Below are 18,166 nucleotides of genomic sequence, written 5' to 3'. Positions count from 1 at the left end.
GGAACTGACGTGTAAAGGACAAAAATATTAAGTTGTTTATGCCAGATTTCGGCTGTATGCACCTTGATGAATCTTCCTCTCAAATTTAAAAAAATTAAATTTACCCAGATGGAAGGCTGAACTTTAGAACATTGATTGAGTTATTGTCTGATAGTGATACTGACACATCGACAAATTGAAGCACTTTAGACCAATACTGATTAATTAGACTGTATTCCAATAGGTAACAAAAATAGACAAAACTATAAACCCAAACAATTAATAAAGTCTGCTAACGTCATGCACACTGTGCCTAATGAAGCCAGGAAGTATACACGCTGCTTCATAGGTGCACTAACAAGGCCAAAATGAGCTGCACAAATGCGCGAGATTTCCAGGAGCTGGCTAGGACGTCAAGTTGTGGAAATCATGTTATCACTAGATATAGGCGAATAGCGAAATATTATGGTTTGGATTATGCTATCTGAATACCGTATTTGCCACAAATTCCAAATCTAATGCACGTCAAGGAGTAACCCGACCATTTTTCTTGAAGAGTTCCCAGAAAAATCCTTGGGTTCCCCGTTCACTTGCATTAGATTTGTTATTTGTGATGAATACTGGAATAGTACTCGGTATTTGATAGCATAATTCGGACACTGACACAAATATTTCACTATTCGTTCATCTCTAGTTATTATGCTTACAGGGGCATGATAACATGGAAAGAGGGCCAAGCAGTCTGGGGAAAGACGCTCCTTTGACTAGTAACAGACCTAATTAACTTAAGGACAGCAAAGTCATTTTTTTCATCATTCATATTAGTGAATAGCGTTATACAGGACTGGTTAGGGAAGGAATTTGGGCATACAGGGATCAATGCTGCTGGGTTGGAGGACATAGGGAACCTGACAGGTTCCCGTTAAAGAGGTTGTTCAGTCTTATGCTACAAGTCTGCATTCAACTCTATGTAATTACAGACTTGTGCGTCCCCACATCATGCACACTGTGAGGATTCTCTGGTGCTGGCACTGGGAGCAGGGGTTCTTGTGGCCGCAAGATTGCGATTTGCATACATCCAGCCACATTGCGACTAGACAGTATCTAGCTTCGCTCAATGCATTTGCATTAGTTGAGGCTGGATATGGTCTGTATGTGGCAAATTACATACTTGCAGTCGCGAGCCCAGCGTTTCTGGCGTCAGCACCGGAGAATCCTCACAGAATGTAATGTGAGCGATGTGAGGATTCAGAAGCCTGCAGTCACAAAGAGTAACTGTAGACTTGTAGCTTAACACCGGACAACCCCTTTAACACTGATCTATACATTTACTACTGCACAGACTTGAATCCTAGGTACGCGTAATGAAGGAACACATACATACACACAACTTTTTCAAGTTAACAAATACACCACAAAGTCCTTATAACAAAAGGGAGACATATGATGGTTAGCACCCTATTCAATTTTGTAGAAAAGAGAACTAAATGACGGTTTAAATGAATTTCACCCAATGAAAGTTACCTATTATTTCAGCCCCTATTCCCTCACATATTGTGTAAGTCCTTACTGCTCTTACTGATATTCTAAATTAGTTCATTACTCTATAAATTTTGTTTGCACATGTATCTTATGAATTATAAAGTGCAGACGGATAATGATCATGACGATTAGTAAATACTGTTCTTTATGAATACACAGAGCGCTCCATGTGTATGTCTGCCCCTGCCTCACCGTTAAAGGAGCTTGGTGCATCATTACATATCACATCCACTGCATAGGTCCTAAAAATGAATATTTATTGTTTAAAAAAAAAAGAAAAAAAAAAAAAAAAGACAGAAGGGCTTTGACTTTTTCTTGTATATTATGGCGCCACCTGGTGTTCAATCCACTTAAGGAGCTGAATGCTGTTGGTGTCGGTGACGCATGAAGTGTCTCACTCCACTTATCTGGATTGTGATCCTCCGTTCATTGAAGAGCAACCAAAAGAAACAACATTCTGCCATGAAACATGTTTTACTGGCTGCTTTACATTTCCAATGAATCGTTATGCACAGAACTGACTGAGGATAGTGAGGATAGTGTACACAAATACTGTTTATTGGATGTTCCTACACTTTTAACTTCATGTTAATTGCAATAATTATTATTAATACGAGTACACTCTGAATTTTAATTTGTTTAATGCAATTTTTTTCCACTTTCCTTTGTTTAATGCGTAACCATCATTTTAATTATTTCATAAATCAATGATATACATGAAAATAAGCGACTCTTTAATATATCTTATCAGTCAAATCTGCTTCTTTCTCTGCCAGAATTGATCAGTCATTAACATTCTCAATTCTGAGGTAAAATCTCTATTCAGTGAAGACTTTCCCATTACTGAGGTAGGAGATGGCAGATGTCACTGATGAGATTCTATGATGGGAGGAGGGCGGAGCTAGACACAGAGGGAGGAGCTAGAGTCAGAGGGAGGAGCTATATGAAGACCTCCTTCCCCTTCTCCCACTTCTATCTACATGGAATCTCATCAGTAACAACTATCTCAGCAACGGAAAGTCTTCACTGAATACAGATTTTACCTCAGAATTGAGAATTTTGATAATGACTGATCAATTCTGGCCGAGAAAGAAGCAGATTTGTCTGATAAGATATATTACAAAGTTGCTTTTTTCATGTGCACTATTGATTAATTTAATAAAAATTAGAACGATGGTTATGCCTTAAGGAAAGGAAAGGCAGTATGTGGTGTGCAGATGCAGAGAATCTTGTCCTCAACAAGTGCAAGGCAAGAAGAGCTTCTCCTCCAGCGCCTGAATGCATGCGCATTCACATGATATCACATCCATTCACACAGATGGAGGAAAAGGATGTCAAAAATTAAACAAACAAAACAAAAACAAAGAATGTTCAGATCAGGACAAAAGGCCACCATGAGACAGTTTGTATATTACAAGAGATTTGCTTCTACAGTATACCTTTGAATTTATGAATGACATGCAAATCGCATTTTAAAAGCGAACCTGTCCCCAGATTTGCTCCATATAATCTGAGGCCATCACCAGTAAGTCCTTATATACAGCATTCTAGAATACTCTATGTAAGAGCCCAGTTCGATCTGGATAACATGATAAAGATCTTTTACTATACTCATCTGCAGGGCGTTCAGATGGGCGTTGATGATTTTGACCCGGCGCCTCCTCTCCGCTTGCTGTACTCTTTCACTGCTTCGTGTGGATGACACACCTACATCATCCACATAGAGGCCTCCATTGCGCTTCTGTGCAGTAGCACGGCTCTCTGCCGTCTGCTGAGGGCAGCTCAAAGTATTGTAATACACATGTGCAGGTGGTTTTTTTTTTACTCTTACCCACACCTGCGCATTACAGTTCTTTGCTCTGACGACAGAAGGGCAGAGAGAAGTGCGCAGGAGCACGATGGAGGACACTATATGGATAATGTAGGACGTGTCATCAACATGAAGCAGGGAAGGAGGACGGCAATAGTTTCATAGTTTCAAAGTGTTTAAGGTAGACTTTAGTCCATCGAGTTAAACCCATGACCTAACCTAACATGTTGATCCAGAAGAAGGCAAACAAAACAAACAATGGGGCTAAAAGCAAGTGCCACATTAGGGGAACAAATTCCTTCCTGACTCCACATACGTCAATCAGACTAGTTCCCTGGATCAATGCCCCATCATAGAATCTAGTGAACATAACCCAGTAATATTATAATTTTCAAGAAAGGCATCCAGGCCTCTCTTAAAGCCACAACGAGGTTCTCATAGACTTGTATTGAGTTTTGACCTTTAGCGTACTACATGAATCACTGGAGCTACCGGCAGCTCATAACTCACCGGAGATCGACCGAAGTGGCAGTGATAGAAGGTAAAGCTACTGGAGGGTGGGTATGAGAAAGGAGGCAGGGGACTAGATTTAAAGCACCATTCTAGCGGTAAAATAAAAATATACAACAAATGCTGGAGTGGCGTTTTAACAAAAATTTTGTGAAGCATTTTCCACAAAATTTAGGGCAACATTTGTTGCTTATAGCATGGAGAAACTACAATTTCCTCTAGTAAAGTGTGAAAAAACAACCTAGAGATTCTGCACAGCTCCTGTCAGATTTCAGAAGGGGTCTGAATTGCATTACAAGTCAACACAGACATCTATGGACTAACAGATTCTCAAACAAGTTCTTGTTCCATGAGTTTTCTGGTTACAAAAAAGCAATACTTTGTGCACTGTAAATTGTTTCAAAATGCAGAATTATTTCAAAGAAAAACTGTTTAGTTGGTCTGTAGTGTATCATATAGGCCACCATTAGTCAGAACAATACTCCAGAGCAGACACCAGAGCTGGAAAGGCACTTCCTCACAACAATTGCAAAAGGTTTCCACCTTTGCTTCTTTTACTTTGACTTTAAGTCATCATCCCAAAGAAGGAATACATACTGAGTAACCGATTTATTGTTGAACTCTATACCCCTAATATCTAACAGACAGGTGGTATTCCTGTTCTAGAAAAAGATACATTGCCTTAATTAAATATTTGGTACCGAGTCATGGGAAAAATCCAAAACTGGTGCAAGGGAAAATTGGAGCAGTTGTCTGCCACAACCAATGACATTCCCTTTGAAGAGCGGAACATTAAAGCGATGATATGATTGGTTTCTATTGAGAACGTTTCCTTTTTTTCACCAGTAGTTTTACTAATACAACACCTTATGACATCATTGCAGGTTATTACTAATTTTTTTTTTTATAAGTAGGGTACCCATCCTATAAATTGGAGGCATATCATTAGGCTGTGCCACTAGTTTCTGTAGAGTGGGAGGCCAACCTAAGTGACGCCCACTGACTGAGTGTTGCCATCCCTTCATCCCAGCTTTCTGCTTTGTACAGATTTGTATCACTGAACCTGATACAGTTCCTACTTATTACTATGTTGCTTGATGTGACACTATACATCTGTAAATTTTGCCGAGTCTACAAATAAAAATGTTACACAGCAGCAACAGGAGCTAGCTCTAGTTCTTTCTGTTGCCAGCAAGTGCTGGCTGTTTAACACAGCTGTCACCTATCCGTTTTAGAGAAGGCTTATGTCCTGATCCCACATTGGACATTCCAATACATTTATGTTGAGAAGGGGTTAAAGGTGGGCATTTACTTCATGAAATTGTATCCAAATCTTATCTTAACTAGTATTTGGGAATTGTAATTAGGATAATTGTCAACTAATGAGTGATCATCATTAAATAGGACCTGTCCCAGGGGGTCAAAAGCTAATCAGTTTTTCATTTTAATTTTACTTCTCCTGATCTTGGGTGGTGTTTTTTTGTTTTGTTTCTTTTTAAATCTGTCACTCGGATATCCGACTTTGTGCACATTTGTAAGGTCTTTGCCAAGGGGGCGTGACTGACAGCACTCTCTGGGGTGTGTCTTTAGGCGGCTCTGCATTATTAGTAATGCCCCATTAGTAAAGGCCAGAAAGTTTAGCACTGAATAAAAAGATCAATATCTCTGGAACCATTTGCTGGATTTTTAATACAAACAAAAAAAAAAACACAAAAACATCCTATTTAGGGGAGCAGCAGGAATAAAAAAAAAAAAGAAAAAAGTAAAAAACAATGACGCAGACATATGATTCAAGTACAGTGCAGGGTGTTGCTATTTTTTTCTGATTTATGAATGACCAATATACGTGTACAAGGACGGACATTCGTGTTAATATCTGACTCTCACCTTATAAAAGAAAAGAATGGAGGTAAATTTATTATTTTCAAGACTTGTTTACTTTTGTTATTGAGATCACTAATCCACAAATGCTACAATCTTACTACTTGATACATTTACCAAGAAAGTTATACAATAGAGGATAAAAGGGTTCATGAATAAATCATTATAACCCTGTCTCTGCTTATTTCAGTCTTCGGAGCCGAACCAATGATTGATGGTCTTTACTGTATGAGTAAGCTTACAGACATACTTGTCACTTAAAGGGAATCTGTCACCAGATTTTTGCCCTCTAATCTGAGAACAGCATAATGTAGGGTCAGAAATCCTAATTCCAGTGATGTGTCACTTACTGGGCTGCTTAATGTAGTTTTGATAAAATCACTGTTTAATCAGCAGTAGATTATCATTAAAGGACTACTTGGCGTGCAGCAGGTAGTCCAGCATATTTATGAGCGCTTGATAACTGCTATATCTGCAGCAGAGAAAACAATGATTTTAACAAAATGACAGCAAACAGCTCAGTAAGGGGCACATCGCTGAAATCAGGGTACCTGTCTCTACATCATGCTGCTCTCAGATGGGGGAGCAAAAACCTGGTAACAGAGTCCCTTTAATGATTATGACTAACTACGGGACTCCTAAAGCCAGAGTGTGGTTATTTTTGCCAGTCTTCCAAGAGTAATAACTTTTTTTTCTTCTTTTTTTTTTTTTAATACATATTTTATTTGATGTCAACAGGCCCAAAGAGAAAAAAAAGAGAACATATTGTTAGGCTATGTGCCCACGCTGCGGAAAATGCGCAGAATTTGCCGCGGATTTTTTGCGGAAATTCAGCGGATTTTTCAAAAATCTGTAGCACAGCTACTCCCCAGCCATTTCTATGGCATTTGGGAACTGCTGTGCCCACGCTGCGTTTTTTTCCGCAGCGGAAATAATGCGGATTTCCCTGCGGAAAAATCAGCAGCATGTCAATTATTTCTGCGGACTTCTCCGCAGGGTCCCATATTATTACCTGCCTTGATAGAAGACAACGATTTCACTTTCTCCGTCCGGTGCACAGGAGCGCGGTCAATCCAGGTACAGGAAGGCAGAGGTGGGCGGGGCCTGCACGAGCTCCGGTCATGTGACAGCCGGAGCTCGTGCAGGCCCGCCCACCTTCTCCAGCACAGTGCACCAGACGCTGACAGAGTGACCCGGCCGCCGGAAAGCGAGGTGCTGCATGATGGAGGTAAGTAATATGAACGCCCCGATCACTGCAGCACTTGTTCTGCATTGAGGATGCAGTGCCGAAGCCATGGTACTGTATCCTCAATGCAGAATGCCCGCACCATATCCGCAGGACATTCTGCAATACCTCCGCAGCATGGAAACAGACAGAAGTTTTGCTGCAGTTTTCTGGGAGCACAAAAAACCTGAGCTGAAACAATGTTCAGTAAACATGCAACATTAAGCATGTGAATTGCAGCCTTAAGACTAGAAAAAAAACAAAGAGAAAATTGCATGAAAAATACCCTGACTATAAATAAATAAATTGCAAGTGCTTAATAACAGGGTACTTAGTGTATACATTTTTGCAAAAAGGTAAAAAGCTGTCTCACCTCGTCAAGGTGTACCCATCTGAGACAGTCCCTAACCTACTGAAGTTAAAAACATTATCAATACCTGACTTGTGTCATGTCAAACTCCAATATGAATGGTGGCAAGTGGTCAGCTGTGTCCCAGACTAAATACACAGTGAAGTGAGACGCAATTAGTTGTTCAGTCTCAGTATTAGGAGGGCTGCGCCCCCAACTTGCAAAAAAGCAAGATAACATACAAGAAACACAAAAAACCTGAGCTGAAACAATGTTCAGTAAACATGCAACATTAAGCATGTGAATTGCAGCCTTAAGACTAGAAAAAAAAACAAAGAAAATTGCATGAAAAATACCCTAAATAAATAAATTGCAAGTGCTTAATAACAGGGTACTTAGTGTATACATTTTTGCAAAAGGTAAGAAGCTGTCTCACCTCGTCACGGTGTACCCATCTGAGACAGTCCCTAGCCTACTGAAGTTAAAAACATGTTGCACGTTTACTGAACATTGTTTCAGCTCAGGTTTTTTTGTGTTTTTTGTCTGTTATCTTGCTTTTTTGCAAGTTGGGGGCGCAGCCCTCCTAATACTGAGACTGAACAACTAATTGCGTCTCACTTCACTGTGTATTTAATCTGGGACACAGCTGACCACTTGCCACCATTCATATTGGAGTTTGACATGACACAAGTCAGGTATTGATAATGTTTTTAACTTCAGTAGGTTAGGGACTGTCTCAGATGGGTACACCTTGACGAGGTGAGACAGCTTTTTACCTTTTTGCAAAAATGTATATACTAAGTACCCTGTTATTAAGCACTTGCAATTTATTTATTTATAGTCAGGGTATTTTTCATGCAATTTTCTCTTTGTTTTTTTTCTAGTTTTCTGGGAGCACCTGCGGAATGTCCTGCGGATACAACCGCAGGACACTGTCCCCGTGGGCACATAGCCTTACAATGCCATAAATTTCTCTGGATCTTACAATGCGTCTGCTACATCATTTTCTTTTTTCATTGTCACAACAATTTCAACTCCATCTTAACAATAATATCCTTTAACTTAACGAACTAACATATTTGTTCATTTCAGTTGGTCCTTTGGATGCTCCCTATCTTCAGTGTCCCTAGTGTCCCTGCAATGTCTTCCAAACAACACCAAGCCGTGTGTTCAAATGCTTTAATTAATAGGTGATTTCCGTTTGTGTGAAGCTATGCTCAATACATTTTCTCCACTTTTTGAAAAATCTTTTAGTGGACTTCTCCTTATGTTTCTCTGAATCCAGTTTGTCATACATCATTATTGCTTTTAGGGTATCGACTATTTCTGTATTTCTCGTAGTCTGTCTCACCAGCCAATTCCTAAGTAGGCATTTCTTAACTACAAGCAGAACTATGTGTATTATATCAGGAATGTGAGCACTTGCTCTGTCAGTTTCCATAGGGGCTTCTATACAGTGAATCAAACAGGCCTGAGGGGTGACAGGTATAACTACTTTCCAAATTCTCAGTATATATAACCACCGCTTCCTCCCATACCTCCCTCACCCGTGGGCATTCCCATATGCAGTGAAACAGTTTTGCTCTATGGAATCAGCACTTAGGACAATGGTCCAAGAAATGGATCTTCCTACCTGATGAAGCAAAAAATCTAGCGAAACGTACGTTAGGGGTCTCTGGGTCCTTTTGGGATCACTGTGACGGCTGGAACCCCTTCTGTACATTACCCTGCACCGGGCACTTTAGGTAAACTGACTTGTCACATGGGAGAGAAATCAGAGGAGGAGGATGTTTGCGGTGGGTCCACAACTCATGCGCCTGCCATTTTAAGAGCTTAGGAGGAGGGGGCCGGGGGGTGGCTTTGATCATACTGTGGGACTGGGGGGATCAGGGGAGAATATTTCTCTCCTATCAGACATGTTTGATCATGTCAGATGGGAGAGAAATCAATTTTTACCAGTGCTTTATTTTACTTTTCCATGACCGGGGACTGGAAAAAACTTTCGGCATCGGGATCTCCAAGGTCTCGCAATGGAGCTGTTCCACCAATGTTGGAACCCAGTGTCTCAAGGATTGCATTATATCAATGCCTCATGAACGCTGCGCAAACCAGCGTCCGCTAATAAGCTGCATTTTTTAGGATTCTTTCAGACATCTGAGGTTTGTCCAAAGGAAAAATGACAAAACACCCATTAGTAACCGCTGAATAGCTGCAGTATGCATACGGCATAACAATGCCAAAACGAGCCACAAAGACATGGCGCCAACATCCCTGGAATGGCACTGATGCACAAGGGGAGTACGTATCTGTTATTTTTAATGGAATAGTGGACAACCCCTTTAAGGGTTATGTACATGTTTGCTATACTAGATGCCAGTATCAGCTGGATGTTTACCCCTTTCCTAAATCATACAAATTTCCTTCTATGGTTTCTACTTTTACAGTCCCGCAGTAATAAGCTAGAGGACAACTTGGGAGTATCTACAGTGGGCAATCACTGATGGTTAGGATTTGAAGTCCAGATTGATTTGGATTTTAATTGCACAACAATGACAACACCGGTCTTTCGCAGCGAGAGAGGAAGTGTTTGTCATATTTTTTTGCTCAAGGTAAATTTTTTCTCAATATATTCATATACATACAAACCATTCTACCGCAATTCAAGAAGAACCCTTTAAGGACAAAATAAGCTCATGAGCTCCATGTAATTTGGACTTTAACTGGTAGACGTATTCACTGGCATTGGACCAAAACGTCTGATTATAAACTCCAGGCAGGACACATTTTCTTGGTCTATGACACCAAAGGTCAGGAGGCTGAGTATAATGCCTTTGCTGAGTCTTTGTATTTGAATACTTAGAATTATAACTAATACACAAAATGATCATAAAAAATGCTGGCCCCAATTCAAATACAGTTACTAAATAGCACAATACAAAAAGCCTCCGAGATACAGATCTTACTTTCAGTGCCGCCTTGTGGCCAATCATTGCGATTATAAGGACTGAAAACAATAGCCATTATAAGGCTCGATATTTGGCGTAGAAATTTTCTGCCAACAATCTGCATGTTCTGGCAGATAAACAGCAAAAACAAGGTGCGTTTTTGCCATGCATTTTTCATTATGAAGTCAATGGGTGAAAGGGCTGAAAAATACAAGAAAAAAACACACCAATAATTTATCAGCAAGGAGAAAAATAAGCATGTGTGCCTAGCACTTCAGAATTCTCATTGACCTTGCTGGCATAAGTGTGACGCCCTGACAAAATCAGGGTGTCACAGAAGACTGCACCCTTCTTCTAGGTGCAGGATTCTCTCCTCTTTGGTCCTCCAACACAATCCCCATACTGGTACACATCACCAGCCATCAAAACCCTAGTCACCCTCCCATGACAATAGGGACACACCAGACAAGCGGATGGTGACGCCCACCTAGGGGTACTGTGGTGTTATGGGAAGGGACAGTGACAGCTGTGTTGAGAGTGGAGGAAGACGGTTGAGAGGAGAGTGAGAGACAGTGAACAGAGTAGTCAGGAGTTGGAGCTCCTGGGCTACCGGACGACTTGACAACTGACTAGGTGGCAATCGGTAGACAGGGCCACGGGCGACGGAGATCCGGTCGCAGGAAACCTTAAGTGGACCGGGGCAGGGTCGTAGCTCACCGGTACCGACAGCGGGAATCCAGTCCGGAGCCATGCACAGACAGGGTACCTGGACCCTAGGGCGAGGAGCAGCTTTAAGCCCCTTACCAATTGACCAGCCGGGGACAAGATTTCAGGTCTCATCTCAAAGGAGGCCCAGATAGAGCGAGACGGAAGCACAATGAGGAGGAGGATAGGGCTCCGCAATTGCCTGCTAAGATACCATGGGTCAGTTCTCGTGGGCCACAACTCACAAAAGACAGTAAACACCTGGAGCAGACTTCCCTGTTTCACACGGAGTAGTTAATACAAAGGACTCAAACATAAAGTGCAGGTGGAAGGGCCCCTGTTCTACTGTACCAGGGTGCAGGATCCGAACACACCCTCCAGAGGCTACTGGTAATTTGGTTTACCATCTGGACTCTGTGTCAAGTTATTTCAGAACTGTGAGTAGACCGGCACCATCCGGTCCAACCCTGCAAACTGCACTCCGTCACACCATCCCACCTGTACCGGGGTCCCGGGACAACACCTCCCCTACCCCTGGAGGGGATAACATCCAGCTGCCCCACTCCATCAGTCCCGAGCACCACCTCCAGCGGCAGCAGCGGTGCCACCAAAACCACTGCATGCCACGGATGGCGTCACTGACAAACCTCCCCTATAAATAAAATTTAATTATATATATATATATATATATATATATATATATATATATATATATATATATATATATATATATATATATATATATATATATATAATTATATATTTCCCTTTTTCACTTGCGGGCGACAGACGGGTGCTCGGGCCCGGGTCCGGCTTCCCCTCGAGCCACCGCAACGACCCCGGATCCAAGCGTCTTGAGCAGCCCCCCTGCCACGGTCTATTCCCCTGCCCGCAATAATAAGGATAGACACCCAGATTTGTGACAATACTGCACACAAAAAAGCATAAAAAATACAGTGTGCACACAGTGGTGTACGGATGCATAGATTTTGTATTGAGAATATGCATCGCTTTACAACAACTCATATATGCATGAGCAGAGTACTCCAGCCCAGTGAGCCATCCGTGGGGGCTATGGACTTGAAACCCACAAATCAACAATGTTTCAGAGGAGTTACAAGATAGCAAAAAAATTATTATTTTTTTAAGTTTAGTCATCCAACTAGCTACAAATATGAAAACAAATTAAACCCTATCCACCTATTTCTATTCCAGTGTTGCGCTCCCTGTCTTTGTTTAGATGCAGCTGGCAAGTGACTGCTGCAGCCAAATAATGGTACATGACTGCTGCAGTCACTGACTGGCTGAAGCGGTCATGTGCTGGCTAAAGGTAAATAGACTGGGACTGACCTTGAGGATCAGCGCTGGATTGTTGGGAAAAAATATTGTGAATGGTTTCAAATGTTTTCGGAGTTAAGGTTTTACTGTAATTTTTTACTGTACATGTTGTATGCAGTGACAGAGAAGAACACAATATCAAAGGAATACACCTGGCACAAACTAGAAAGGACGCTGCCTGAAACCCTTTTAAATCCCAAAATAATTTAGAAAATTGGGGATTTAAAATTTTTGTAAATTTAAAGGCATCCGAGGCTCATACCTTTAAGGGAACAAACCATTTCTGGATGTGTTCTGGGCTGCCAAGGTTCATTACTGCTCCTCCGAATAACCAGCATATGACTCCACACTGTAATACACAGTAAAAATAGGAAACACTGTAAATGTGAAATGTTTAAATCGTATTTACACTGTAAATTGAGAGGATGTACAGTTAAGTCCAGAAATATTTGGACAGTGACAGAATCTTTGTGATTTCGGCTGTGAATTCCACTATTATTTAAAATAAAACTACAGAGATGCAACTGAAGTGTAAAATTTCAGGTTTAATTAAAGGGGTTGAACAAAAATATCCTGTGAAATGTTTAGGAATTTCAACTAGTAATGAGCGAGCGTGCATGCCACAGCTCGTTACTCCACTGAGGCTCGAGCATCCGAGTATGAAAATGCTCGAGGTTCCAATTGACTTACATTATACACGGCACTCGAGTTGCATCGGAGCAACCAATGCTTGATCAAGTATCACGCAGTGGAGAGCACGCTCATCCATCACTAATTGCAACCAATTTCTTACAAAGCCTCCTCATTTCAGGGGCTCAAAAGTAATTGGACAAATTCACTTTTATCATAGATAAAATGATCATTTTCAATACTTAGTAGAGAATACTTTACAGGCAATGACTGCCTGGAGTTTAGAGCCTGGACATCTTCACACGCTGTGTTTCCTCATTTGAGATGCATTGCTAAGCCATTACTGCAGCTGACTTGTTAGTAGGTCATTCTACCTTAAAGAGGTTGTCCACTACTTTATATATTTTGCACATCAACTGTGATCAATAAATTAAGTGTATCATCAAATACCTTTTGTTATCAATTTTTGCTGAGCAGCGCTATCTATGTAGCTCAGTGCCAGTCACGTGACCCCCAGCGGCCATGGCCACTGGTGACATCACTTCAAATTTCGGCCTCTAAAAATTGACGTGACATCACCGTATCGTGCAGCTACTCATCCTGATTGACTGTGCTGTGGGCGGTATTTCACCACATGGCACAACCTAAGAATGGAGCACACGGCACAGAGGTCCGCCGACCCCAGCGCCTGCTTCAGGTGGATGTGCATCCAAGGGTACGCATTCAGTTGAAATGCATTGCCGAACAGAGACTTGTCAGGGACTTGTGTTGCAAATTATGATGGTGCGGGGGTCACAGGAACCATGAGTCGGCCTGCGGAGAACAAGTGTGCCCACTGTTAAAGGAGATGAATATGCCCTGAACTCCACAACAACCATAATCCCACACACCTTTCTACACTGATGCCAACGCCAAGAGGTGAGTGGGATTATGGGCGTGGTGAACAGTGAATATTAATTTCCTTAATCAGGGGGTACACGTGAATACCCAGCCACCAGCTTACAGCAGCTGCTGGGTGATCACATGAACCGCTGTATAAGGAGATTAATATTCACTGCTCAGCAAGCCCATAATCCTGCCCTCCTCTTGGCGCCGGCTTCAGTGCAGAGGGATTATAAGTGTGGAGAGCAGTGCATCTGCTGAGTGATCCTGTGTGCCCACTGTTTAAAGAAATCAATATTCACTGCTCCCCACACACATAATCACAGGCATGGGGAGCAGTGAATATGCCAGCAGCTGACCTTGGTGTAAGTGGGCGCGCATGGCAGTGCTTGCACAGTCACAAGATGCAGGAGGTTAAAGATAGGGGAAGGAGTAGTTTGAGTGGAGTTTTGGGTGGTGCATGACAGAACTTATAGTAATAGAACACAGGAAGTCAGGAAGGAGAAAGTTGTAGATTAACCCCATCAGAGCTGTATCCAGCAATGAGGATGTGTTGCTGTAGCATGATAAAAGGTAATATTGCTAAAATAACATAATGGATGCTTTGAGAGGCCCATAATAGCAATATTTATTAAACAAATCAGTTATGGTGCTGTACACCCTCTGTCATCATTTTTGTCTTAAGCATGTGAAATGCATGCCAATAGGGTTGAGATCTGGTGATTGACTCAGCCATTGCAGAATATTTCACTTCTTTGCCTTAAAAACCTGCTGAGATGCTTACACAGTATGTTTTGGGTTATTGTCCATCTGTACTGTGAAGCTTTGTCCAATCAATCTTGCTGTATTTAATTGAATCTGAGCAGAAAGTATAGCCCTGTAGTCTTCAGTCTTCATTCAGCTGCTTCTGTCTTCAGTGACATTATCAGTATACAATAGTGACCAAGTGCCATTGGAACCATGCATGCCCATTCCATCAGACTGCCTCCACCAGGTAATATAGAGGATGTGGTGTGCTTTGGATCATGAGCCATTTGAGGCTTTATCCATAGTTTCTTCCTCCCTTCATTCTGGTACAGGTTGATATTAAGCCTGCTTTACACGCTGCAATTAATCGTGCGATCACACCCGCCCCCATTGCTTGTGCGGCACGGGCAATTTCTTGCCCGTGTCGCACAATGTTGTAACCCCTGTCACACGTACTTACCTTCCAAACGACCTCACCCCTATGACATATCGCCCGTTATATCGTAGCGTGTAAAGCCCGCTTTAGTTTCATCTATCCAAAGCATGCTTTTCCAGAATCGGGTTGGCTCCTTAAGACTTTGAAAAAAAAAAAGTCTAATCTGTTTTTTCTATTTTTCAGGCTGACTAATGTTTTTCACCTTGTTGTCAACCCTCTGCATTTGCTCTCATTAAGTCTTCTCTTTGTGGTAGACTCCAATACTGTAAAACCTACAGTACTTCCTGGAGAGTGTTCTTCCCTTAGGTGGATGTTGTGGATTGATTTTTCTTCACCATGGAAAGGATTCCTCGATCATCCAGGTCTTCTGTGGTGGTTCAGGCCTCTTTGAGTTCCCAAGCTCATGAGTTTGCTCTTTTTTTTTTTCATTTTCTTTGCAGAATATACCAAACTGTTAATTTGGACTTTCCTAACATTTCTGCTCTCTCTCTGATGAATTTCTTTTTTTTGTTCAGCCCAATAATTGTTTGTTTCTCTTTCATTGAGATCTCCTTTGATCGCATATTATGGATTAACAGCAACAGCTTCCAAATGCAAATGACACATCTGGAATCAGCTCCAGACCTTTTACCTGCTTAAATGATGATGGATTAATAAGGGAATAGCCCATGTAGCCCAGTAAAGAGCCTTTAAGATACCTGTCCAATTACTTTTGGTCCCTTGAAAGAGAGGGAGCTCCATATTAAAGAGCTGTAATTCCTAAACCTTTACTCCAATTAGAATGTGCATACTCTCAAATTAACCCCTTAATGACCGTGGGCAGTAAAATTACGTCCTAGCGGTCATAACGTTACTACCCGCGGTCTGCCGGCAGCAGCATGCCGCGATCGGCGCACATCTCAGCTGATTTTCACAGCTGAGATGTGTGCCTGCTAGGCACAAGCAGAATCGTTATCTGCTCGTGCCGTTTAACCCCTGAAATGGCACTGTCAATATGTGACAGCGCTAATATAAACGCAATTGCGGTAAAATTTTACTTACCGCCAGATACCGGAAGTCACGTGACATGATCACGGGACTTCCTGTGGTTGTCATGGTAGCACAGGGTCATGTGATGACTCCTGTGCTAGACATGAACCACTTTCACTTTCTACGGAGGTCAGGGAAGCAGGAAGTGCACGTATCTGCTGTTTACAGCTGTGTAGCTGTGATCAGCAGATAGTGCAGAGCGATCAGATTGCTGATCGCAATAGCCCCCTAGGGGGACTAGTAAAAGAAAAAAAAAAAAGTTTTAAAAAATTAAAAAAAAAACAAAAAAAACTAAAAAGTTCAAATCACCCCTCTTTCGCCCCATTGAAAATTAAAGGGTTAAAAAAATAAAAATATACACAAGTTTGGTATCTCTGCGTTCAGAAACGCCCGATCTATCAAAATATAAAATCAATTAATCTGATTAGTAAACGGCGTAGCGGCAAAAAAATTCCAAACGCCAAAATGACATTTTTTTGTCGCCACAACTTTTGCGCAAAATGCAACAGGCGATCAAAACATAGAATCTGCGCAAAAATAGTACCGTTAAAAACGTCAGCTCGAGTCGCAAAAAATAAGCCGTCACTGAGCCATAGATCCTGAAAAATGAGAACGCTACGGGTCACGGAATATGGCGTAAAATGTGCACCACTTTTCTCAGACAAACTTCCGAATTTTTTTTAACCCCTTATATAAAAGTAAACCTATACATGTTTGGTGTCTACGAACTCGCACTGACCTGAGGCATCATACCCACACATTAGTTTTACCATACAGTGAACACAGTGAATAAAATATCTCAAAAACAATAGTGCTATCGCACTTTTTTGTAATTTTTCTGCATTTGGAATTTTTTTGCCGTGTTCCAGTACACTATATGGTAAAAAACCAAGGAGAAAAATTGTAGGAAAAATACCCTGTCTATAAATAAATAAATTGCAAGTGCTTAATAACAGGGTACTTAGTATATACATTTTTGCAAAAAGGTAAGAAGCTGTCTCACCTTGTCACGGTGTACCCATCTGAGACAGTCCCTAACCTACTAAAGTTAAAAACATATTCTGTACCTGACTTGTGTCATGTCAAAACTTCAATATGAATGGTAAAGTGGTCAGCTGGGTCCCAGATTAAATACACAGCAAAAAGTGAGAAGCAGGTAATTGTTCAGCCTCAGTATCAGGAGGGCTGCACCCCCAACTTGCATTAAAGCAAGATAACAGACAAAAAACACCAAAAAACTGAGCTGAAACAACTTTAGTAGGTTAGGGACTGTCTCAGATGGGTACACCGTGACGAGGTGAGACAGCTTCTTACCTTTTTGCAAAAATGTATATACTAAGTACCCTGTTATTAAGCACTTGCAATTTATTTATTTATAGACAGGGTATTTTTCCTACAATTTTTCTCCTTGGTTTTTTTTCTAGTCTTGAGGCTGCAATTCACATGCTTGTAATGTTGCATGTTTATTGAACATTTGTTTCAGCTCAGTTTTTTGGTGTTTTTTACACTATATGGTAAAACCTATGGTTTCATTTAAAAGTACAGCTTGTTCCGCAAAAAATGAGCCCTCACATGACCATATTGACTAAAAAATAAAAAAAGTTACGTCTCTCAGAAAAAGAATGGCGGGAAAAAAAAACGGAAAGCGAAAAATCGGCCGGTTGTGAAGGGGTTAAAGCTGAGAGTCACTTTTAGCCCATATTGATTATATAACTGGATCTTGAAAACGTTTTGGACGCCAAATCCTGTGTCACTGTCCAATTATTTCTGGACCTAACTCTACAGTTTGCCATTTATTTTAGCAGGTATGAAGGAAAATGCTTAGCTAAAAGAAAAACGAAGAGTGGACTGTGTACAGAATATAACTTTAATGAAAAATACCTCTAAAAACACCTAAAAACACAATCAGAAAAATCCTGCAGCCTTCACACTGGTTTTGAAAGCTCGCAATTCCCAATTGACTAACACTTTCAACTTTGTACTGATAACTTTTTAGGCAGATCACTATAATTTTCCGGTTTATAAGACGCACTTTTTCCCCCAAAAAAACTATTGGTAAAATGGGGGTGCGTCATACAATCCGAATATGGCTTACTGGATCAGTGGTGGTGGAACGGAGTCAAAGGATTCAGGGTCGGCGATATTGAGGGCTCGAAGC

The 18,166-nt window shown here is 41.3% G+C and overlaps 1 protein-coding gene across 3 annotated transcripts in view; it reads right to left on the bottom strand.

The window, feature by feature from the left end:
- The window catches only part of ACOXL (acyl-CoA oxidase like), a 483,610-nt gene that overhangs the window by 415,478 nt on the left and 49,966 nt on the right, over window positions 1-18,166 (bottom strand). For all 3 annotated transcript variants that reach the window (XM_075338173.1, XM_075338174.1, XM_075338175.1), the window contains exon 4: window positions 12,547-12,633. In XM_075338173.1, coding sequence (XP_075194288.1) covers window positions 12,547-12,633 — 87 coding nt within the window. The remainder of the gene's footprint in view (window positions 1-12,546; window positions 12,634-18,166) is intronic.

This window comes from Anomaloglossus baeobatrachus, chromosome 3, assembly GCF_048569485.1.
Source record: "Anomaloglossus baeobatrachus isolate aAnoBae1 chromosome 3, aAnoBae1.hap1, whole genome shotgun sequence".
Classification (NCBI taxonomy): Eukaryota; Metazoa; Chordata; class Amphibia; order Anura; family Aromobatidae; genus Anomaloglossus; species Anomaloglossus baeobatrachus.
Note: the sequence above shows the minus strand (reverse complement) of the source record. Positions and strands in the feature narration are given on the sequence as shown.